The sequence below is a fragment of the Pithys albifrons genome, chromosome 2, assembly GCF_047495875.1.
Source record: "Pithys albifrons albifrons isolate INPA30051 chromosome 2, PitAlb_v1, whole genome shotgun sequence".
Lineage (NCBI taxonomy): Eukaryota > Metazoa > Chordata > Aves > Passeriformes > Thamnophilidae > Pithys > Pithys albifrons.
In genome coordinates this window covers 80,193,319-80,202,438 of record NC_092459.1, presented here as the reverse complement: position 1 = coordinate 80,202,438, position 9,120 = coordinate 80,193,319, and the positions used below count along the sequence as shown (strand labels likewise).

Sequence of the window (9,120 nt, the reverse complement as noted above, 5' to 3'; positions counted from 1 at the left end):
ACACACAGGAGTATGTTTCATCTCTTCTTTTAAGAAACACTTGGACAGCCACAAGCGTGTGCTGCACACATAGAAATCAGCTCTAGACAAAACTGAAAGTATAAAGAATATTCTCAATTATTTTGTCATTGATGGCTAAGTGACCTTTTCTGTTCCCTTCCAAAGGACTACTTCTAAGTCAAGTTTTATTTGGGAATCTACAATCCTTGAAAATCCTAATGTTGGGGAATGAATGGTGAATATGCCTGGAGCCACAGCCAAAGCTCATCAGTTGCACGGATTTCAGCACTGCAATATTAGCCATCTTTCAGTCTTGACGATACTTTAAACCGTCTTAACTACACATAATATTCTACCATATGAAAGCCTACAGAAAAGGTCTGCTGCTGGAAGGGAATTCTACGTGGCCAAAGATGCTAACATTGATAAAAGGAAATTATTTTCAAAATGCCTGTAATAACTCAAAAAACCCCACACCAAAAAACCACCGCAAATGATTACTGAAAATTGTTATAAAGAATAAAACAGTGAAAAAGATCATTTTGGCTACACACAAATTACCGCCGATGTAGGAAGATAAGCAGAATACCTTAGGCACCAAGATTCACTTGATCACTGCACAACTTCGGTTGTACCTACACAGATGAAAAATGCAATGAAATGTTCAAATTAAGGTATTTTCCCCCCTTCATATTGGTCCTGCTGTCTGTGTTCCAGCCTTCTAATTTAGCTCTACTTTAGTATTCCCACTGGGCTCTGCAGTGCTGGTCTGATTCCTAGATGAAGCGGCCTCAAACAAGAATTCTGGCTATATCCTGCAACAAGCATCTAAAACAGCTCTTTTTCAAAGGTTTTGCTGAGCTTCATTTTAGGTTGTTTTTTTTTAAGAAACATTTACTCTGTTTTCATCTGTAGTTCAGACAGCTTTGATGGTTTGTACATTTTGACTGCCTACTTTAACACTGTCAGCCAGGCAGTACGTGGCCAATGCTTCAGATAAAGTTATTGCCTCCTGCTCTACAGTTCTAGTAGAGACAAATATAAAAACTAGTGAGCCCAAGAGAGCACCTTGGAGTGAAATTAAGCCCAGAAAAGGAATTGTGTGCCTGCATAGATAGATATTTCCATAGTAGCAAAATTTCTGGAATTTAATAGACTGCTTCTGCAAAAGTCTTTGGGGAAGAAAAATATAATATAAAAAAATACCTCTAAAGAATGATCGAGAGCTACACACAGAGAAATGCTTTCAAAACACAGGCATTTAATTCTTTTAAATGTTAAGTGAGATGTAAATATGTACGTTAGCAACAAAGTGCTCAAAAGCATACTGAAAACATATTCCATACACAGTTAGCAATAGAAGTCTGTACAAAAGTAATAAAGTTACACATTATAAAAAATACTCCATAACTATAATTTAAAAGAGGGAAAAAAGACAAGGGAATTGATTTCTCAGTTCATATAATTTATTGCAGTTAGCACACAGTTTAAAAATTCACCAACACACCAATAGTACAAAACTAAACAGCATTATAAGTTATTCCCTCCTCAGGAAAATAAAACATACTATGATTGTCAAAGCTAGATGTCAGTCTAAGTTTTAGAACAAAAGAAGAATGTGAAACTAAGGAAAGGAAAAAAGCAATCACTCACGAGGACCACAAAAAAATCCAAGAGAAAGTCCATTTTCCTCAGACACTGATTGTCTTCTCTAACTTAAGAAAAGAATGTAGTTTTAAAACCTAGAAACTATTCAAGTAACTAAAGATAACGCTCCAAGGCCATTTTCACAGCTTTTTTTTTTTGTTTTAAATGCCATTACAGCCAAATTAACACACATTTGACCAAATATTTCCAAAACAGTCCAGCAATACACAATGGAGTTTTCCATTCAGTATCTTAAGCACAAAAATAGGCTATGTTTACAGTAGTTAAGGCGATCAAATTTTAAACAAAAGCAGAGGAAAAAAAAAGAAAAAAAAAGGAAAAAACAGCAAACGTTTTCCATGCTACTCCCATAGACCTTATTTGTAAGTGCAAGACAGGAAAACAAACACTGTGCAAAATGCTTTTGACCTGCGTGTTGGTCATTAAAACCACACGTCAGGCTGCAGTCTCTGCTGCTTGGATACGCATAGTCCTTCCCCGGCCCCCCCGGCCCCCCCTGTCACTCAGGCCTGCCCAGGCCTTTCAGCCCGGGGCTTTTTTTTTTGCCTTTTTTTTTTTCCTTCAGTCCACAGCCTTTTTTTCAATGGGCGGAGGGGCGGGGGGGGGAAGAAAAAAAAAAAAGAACGACCTATTGTGGTGGAGTGGTGCAGCAGGAATCCTACAAATGCTCATCTGGGGAAATGGACGCACCTCAGCTGGAGCTGGCGTGGGGTCTGTGCAATCAGAACGGGGTCTGGGGTTAGTAAATGCACACCGCACATGCAAATCTCGAAGCCTGGTTGTAAACATTCAATTTTTTTTTCCTTGTTAACATAGCTAAATCGGCAACTCGTAGCTTAAGTTCTTCTCAACTTAAAGACAGTGGGAAAGTAAATTTAAATTAGATAAAATAAAAACAGTGCATTTCTCTTCTTCGTTAACACTGGCATTTTCAACGGTGTCGGGTTTTTTTCCTAAGGAAATTAAATAATTTTCAACTCACTCGTTAAAGTTATACAATGCAAACAAAGACAAAAATATACTGAAAATCATGCATTTCTGTAGCGTTAATATTTACTTTTCAAGACTCAACTAAGAGCATCAACACAACCTGCCAAGTTCTTTGATACCTCCCCCCGGCCCATGTAATCAATTACAGTATACAATAACAGTAATTCACATTTTTAAACACACAGTTCATCACTGTTGAAGCTGCAATATCCTTTTTCATCCCAAGAAAACCTTCACGTAAGACAGAGTCCCAGTGATCCCAGTGTACTCTCAGGGTTTTTGTTTTATGGTTTTTTTGTGTTGGTTTTTTTTGTGGTTTTTTTTTTCCAGTGGGAACTGTCAGAAATCCAGAAGTTGCCATAATAAGTTTTAAGTCAACCGCTTGTTTAAAAATAGATAATCCAGCATTTCAGAAATTTTCCATTTGGGTCTAAAAGCATTCAGGTTTCCAACAGCTAGAAAGGACTCATGCAATTATAGAAATGTAAAGGAACTGACAAAATTGGAAGAGGATTTCTACATTCAGATTTTAAGAGGGAAAAAGATCAAGAGCTTAAAAGAATGCAGTGTTTTGGGGAGAATAAAACCAGATCCAAATTTTTTGAATTGGAGATTCCTTAGAAGTAAAGTATCCGCTGGCTTCTATTCCGAAAAGGGGGGAAAATACTCTCCGCAGTTAGTTACTTTGTCGGATTACCTCTACAGTTCATTTTTATCAGAGTGCTAAATTAGTAAAATATTCATGCTGCCTTAAAGTGCAAAAACAAGCTAATAGCCAAACTTTCAGTTCAAGGAAACAAGATTGCTTTTAGACTGTACCACAACTATATAGATTTATATATATATTATTTATATATATAAAAATTTTATTTCCAAAGTTCTTGTGAGCTATCTTCTAAGGTCCAGTCTCTGACAGTAGGTAAGCTCAGTGCTTCGCTTTTGACAGACAATGAGTTCACCAACTCACAGTGAAACTTCCGAATGTGTCTGTAAAGGTCTCCAGACTGTGTGAACCTGCGTTCACACCACTTACAAGCATGAGGCTTCTCCCGCGTGTGAACCACTGCGTGGCGGCTCAGGTTGTGGGAGTACTGGAAGCTCTTCCCACACTGGGTGCAAGTGTAGGGCTTTTCACCTGAATGAGTCCTCTCATGACGTTTCAAGGTGTACATGCAAGAAAAAGTCTTACCACACAACGAGCAGGTTGGGACATTGACATCGGTAGCAGGCTTGCTGCGGATCCCGTCCTGCTCTCGAAAGTGCGTGCTTAAATGAATTTGCAGGATGTGGGGACTAGGAAAGACCTTGTTGCAGAGAGGACACATGAAAATTTGGCCAGCGGGGCTAAGTATGTTTGACACGTAAGGGAGCAAGCTGCTGTCCATGTTTCCTTCCACCTGGACTCTCTCATTCTCTGGAGTTATCATTTCGTCATCACTTGCCTTGTCCTCTCTATCTAGCTCCCTCAAGACCGAATCTTCTCTCATCGGAGCCAGGTGGGCCGGCTCGTACTGTACCCTGTTATTAGTGCTCACACTTTCTTTCACAGTGCTATGTTCCATATCATAGTCATTAGTGCCAACATCACTCTCATCACAGGAAGCCTCTTTCTCCACCTTCACCTGAACCAGGCTGCTTCTAAGCATGTCCTGCGAAGAGAAATAAGAACTGTTCAAATTTTCAACTCCTGAAAGGCTGGACTTGACAGACAGGTCCAGCACGCAGTCAACATCTGCTGAATCCCTCACGGAGGTGACAGACCTCTGGGACAAAGACTCTGTTGAGCTGCAGGGGCTGGCTACTGTTTTTCCAGCTGCTGCTGTGTGCGTCTCTGCCTCTCCGCCAGTCTGGGGAATGCCTGCTGAGTCTGAGGGCAATCTCATCCACATGTTCCCAGGCTCAGCCGCCAAGTCCCTTTTGCTAGGCAGGATGTTCAATTTTTCATCTTCTCCGTCGTCTTCATCGCTGGGCAAGTCTCCTGGCATGTGGCTGCTGCCATCGGAGAGGCTCTCCACTTTGTCTGAACAACTTGAGGCATCTTCCTCCTTTTTTGTACTGTCTGCCTCCGTGGTTGCTTTCTCTTTCAGCTTCTTTTTGCAGACTTTGACAATGTCATACATGTGGAGATAACTGGCAGCTGCTAGCACGTCTTCAATGGGCAAGTCTTTGAACTGGAGCTTTCCTTCGTACATGAATTCAAGCAGGAGAGCGAAAGCTGGGGCTGTAACAATGTCGCTGTTCAGATGAACAATGTCCCTTTTGTCCAGCTGGTCCTTGTAAAAGAGGTGGAAATACATGCTGCATGAAGCCAGTACAGCTCTGTGCGCTCGGAACTGGGCATCTCCTACCAGAACAGTGCAATCACAAAGAAAACCCTGATGTCTCTGCTCACTCAGACACTGTAGCAAATGTCTACTGTGGTCAGGAAACTCCATACTGTCTTCATAACCTATAAGCAACAAGATTTTAAAAAATTAAATGTAGGTCAGAATCACAGAACTTACAAAACCAAGTAATTCCGCTCCTAACCCCCTGTATTTATATTGCCGAAATTCTGGTACTGACACCACGCAAAGATTAATATTTAACACGCATGTATGATGGCAACTCTTTCCCTGATTGACCACTACAGTTATGATTACCTTTCTGTGGTAAATAGACAAGTCTAGTAAGCGCAAAGGTTCATCTGTAATTTTTTAAAAGTATCACTGCTGTTCATAAAATCTGTTCAACAGTATTGAGGTTTTTTTAGGGAACTTCCTCCAGATTGCATCCCTAGGAGGGCAGACCCATAAAAAAAATTAACACTAAGTTTGAGAGATCACAGAAGCGGATAAAAAAAAAATCAGATAATCTACCTTCTTTTTAAAGTCAAACTGTAGTAAGAGGAGAGCTTTGCACATGAAGAAATGCTAATATACCCAAATCTGATGGTCTAACATTCATAAACTACAAAAATTATTTACGTGTGCCAATTCATATCAACAGCAAAAATCAAAGTTTTTAGAAATTTAGGTTGCGTGGTTTTCTTCTTGTAATAACTATAGGGGGTTTTAAGGTTTTAGACCTCTTCCATACTGTACAATATAACATGAACATTTTTTGCCAACATGCAGAATACACAAAAGAAAGCAACAAAACACCAACGAGCACCGCTTCCCCTGTGCAGAAGGACAGAAATTTCCCTCCCCTCCCACACCAGGCAGAGTTTGCAGTACCAAGCTTAGGGAAAAAAAAAAGTCATTCAGCATGAGAATGTGTGCAGGTTTAAAATCAGTATCCCAAGTAGTGTTCTTACCCAAGTGTTTTTCTATTTGCCTTCCTTGATGATAAAGAAAAAAATAAACTTAAAAAAGAAGTAGAGAAGTCAAAACTCAAATGAAAAGTAAAATCTCTTAAAAGCCTGTCTTAATCTATTCTTCTGTGATTGATAGCAATGGTCTCCCAAATCATCTAAGCAGATCGTGTCTCTCTAGGCTGGCAGATATTATTGAAAAACCCTCATCCCTTGCAAACCAAGATGTACTAAAACTTACAACACAACCCCTACTATATTCTGTAAAATACCATCGCTAGAGTAAAGCACGAAGATTTACAATACAATCACTTTAAGTGCCCCACAGCCAACATCAATCCTAATCCTTAAGAGGGCTAAAAATAAAGATTGGAGGGCAGCTCACAAGGTAGCTGTGATCAAATTAGGAGGCTGAAAGGACAGAGAGGGACGAAGAAGGAAGCTTATAAACATCTGATCCAGCTGACTGTGGCCATATGGCAGCTGCTGCCCAGATAAAGAGATTAAGAATAGAGGAGTGCGATTACAGCTGTCTGGCCAATTCAGGCAGCTCAAATCTACAAGTTCTAAATTAGTCGCAAATACAAAAACTCCTTCAAATAATTATTGTTATGCCAAATAAAAGATTTCAAATGCTACATGCAAGAAAGACAAGAGGAAACCAGTCAAGCCATTCTCCCGGGTACAAAAGTTTTTAAACACATAACTGATTTCTGTCTTTCAGAAGCACTACAGCTGTATGCTACTATGTTTCTGAGCTGCTAGATATTTAACCATGAAGTTTAATGAACGACTTGCCCACAAACAGATTTTAGCCAGAACAGTCCTTTTGTAAAAAAGCACACTTTTGTATGCTTCACTAAAACCCGCATAAAGTCATTTAAAAGATGCAAGACAAGAACATAAAACAGAACTCTCTCTAGGCTTGCCACTAAATTCACTGCAGTTTTGGTCTCAGAAACGAAGAATGAACTTGCTTTCTCCTTCTTACAAACCAAGACATTCTCATAATATGTACTAAAGTTAATACTAACAATGTGCCCAAGAACTGATACTCTCCAAGCCTTTTGACTAAGTCCACTTATCTATTTAATACTCAATTTCATATATTACCTCTAAACTTGGTTAGAAAAGTAATGTGATTTTTTTTCTGAAATTCAATAAACAACACACCAAAACAGAAATATTCTGTATCTAATCTATTGCTACTCCTACCTTTAGTACACATAAACCTGATTAAGTCCTTTCCTCTGAGTCTTGCTGGCTCCAGGTCTGTTAGATCGGTGGAAAAAAAGCAGACTAGGAGAGACAGATGCAAAGTGGAGATGATGTTAGAGAGGAATGAGATACCTTCTCCACACACAGATCTGCACACACTAACTCCCTGTCTGTGTGTTAGAATAAAAGGCTGAGGGATGGCAGGCTGTCAGCTGCTCTGACATCATGTTCAGATGGAAATGCTACCTCCAGCTGTGCTCCTTTTAATGCCATATGCTACTCCTCTACACTCCTGCCACCAGCTTTTTCTTAGGAGAACTTTTCTCTTCTGTTAGTATAAACAAAATACTTCAAAGTCTCTTTTTTTCAAACTTTCTAACAGGGAGGAAAAAAAAAAAGAAAATCCTAAACATATGGGGCTCTACTGTATGTGCAGCATAGCAACACTTCTGCCTTAAGTTGGTGGACCGCTTTATGTGCTGACAGCGTATCCCAGCCACGGGGTTACCCCAGAAATCCACATCGCCTCGGTTTTAAACCGAGCCCTGGGGTTAAAAGCAGAAATTAACCGGACCCATTTACCACCTCACAGCTTCCCCACTCCGCCGCCGGTCCTTTCAGTTCCAGCGTTTAAGACAGCGCAAGTGACACTGAGCACCAACTCAGACTCCTTCGGAGCCGCGGAGCAGCTCCCCCGGCCCGGGCACTCCTGCGAGCGCTCGGCTCGGCTTCCCCACCGCTGTTCCCCCGCGGGGGCCGGGGCTGTCCAGCTATGTGACCGCGGCGGCCGCGGGACGCGGGTCCCCGGCCCCGCAGGCTCCGAGCGGCGCCCCCGCCCGAGCGGGAGCCCCGAGCACCGCCGGCCCCCCCGGTGACACTCACGCGTGTACAGAGCGGGGCGGGCCAGCTGTCCGCTGCTGCCGGGCGGGGACAGCCCGACACCCCCCAGGACCGGACGGGACGGCACGGGCTGGGCGGGGAGGCGGCGGCGCGCAGCAAGTTCCCCGCGGGCCCGGCCTCCCATGCCCGCCGAGCGGCGGCAACTTTTGGCCAGGGCTGTGTGTGTGTCCCCCCCGACCCCGACACCCCCGTCGGGGCCCCGGTGCCGCGGGCAGCGCCGCCCCCGGCCGTGGCCGGGCGCGCCGGCAGCCGCCCCGCGGGGAAGGAAGCAGCTGCCCGGCGCGCAGGAAAAGCCACCCCCGGGTCACGGCGGCAACAAAAGAAAAGTAACCGGGAGCGGCGCCGGGGCGGCCGGTCCCGCCGCCCGGGGAGCGCTGCCCCCGCCCCTCCGCCCACCCCCCGCCGGACCCGCCGCCAACTCCGCCCGCCCCCGGGGCCGCAGCGGCCCCGGCCCCGGCGCGGCGGGTGTGTGGGGATGGGGGCAGCGGGACTCACACTGCGCGGCGGCCCGAAGTCCCCGCGCTCCCGCCGCCGCCCGCCGGCTCCTCTTCGCTCACTTGCCGCTCCGGGATCGCGCCTCGCCCCCCGCCCGCCCCCCGCGCCCGCTGGCCGCCGCCCCCCCCGGGCTCCCCCCCGTGCCGGCGGCTGAGGAGCGAGAGGGGCAGCCGGCGGAGCGAAGCGGGCCCCGCGCTCAGCGGCTCCCCATGGCACCGGCGGGGCGCGGGGGCGGGCGGGGGCCGGGGGCGGGCGGGGGCGCGGGGCGCACGCACGGCGGCGGCGGCGGCGGCGGCACAGCCGGGCCCGGCTGCGGCAGACAGATGTTCGCCCCCTCCCTCCCGCTCCCCACTTCGGACTCGGCTGCTGACTGACAGCGCGGCCCGCCCGCGCCGCCGCCGCCGCCAACCGCCGCCAGCAGCCAGCGCTGACTGGCGGGCCGCGCCGCACGCTCATTGGAGCAGGCGCCCGGGAAGGCCGGCGGCGCCGCCAATCGCGGCGCGCTGAGGGGCAGAGGGGGCGGGACCCGGTCGGGAGCCGAGACGGAAGGGGGC

At 45.8% G+C, this 9,120-nt stretch overlaps 1 protein-coding gene across 6 annotated transcripts; it reads right to left on the bottom strand.

Moving 5' to 3' along the window:
* Positions 1-1,239: 1,239 nt before the first annotated feature.
* On the bottom strand, positions 1,240-8,884 carry ZBTB18 (zinc finger and BTB domain containing 18). 6 transcript variants are annotated; one of them, XM_071574829.1, is made up of 3 exons: positions 8,567-8,884; positions 7,169-7,252; positions 1,240-5,107 (listed from the first exon to the last, which is right to left on the bottom strand). In XM_071574829.1, the coding sequence occupies exons 2-3, from the start codon at positions 7,179-7,181 to the stop codon at positions 3,525-3,527; spliced, it is 1,596 nt and encodes a 531-aa protein (XP_071430930.1). In that variant the 5' UTR covers positions 7,182-7,252; positions 8,567-8,884; the 3' UTR covers positions 1,240-3,524. The 6 variants fall into 6 exon arrangements, with proteins under 6 accessions (XP_071430930.1, XP_071430939.1, XP_071430967.1 ...); XM_071574874.1 differs by lacking the exon at positions 8,567-8,884 and having other exon boundaries at positions 4,181-4,307; positions 4,420-5,107; positions 7,169-7,748; XM_071574838.1 differs by lacking the exon at positions 7,169-7,252.
* Positions 8,885-9,120: the final 236 nt, after the last annotated feature.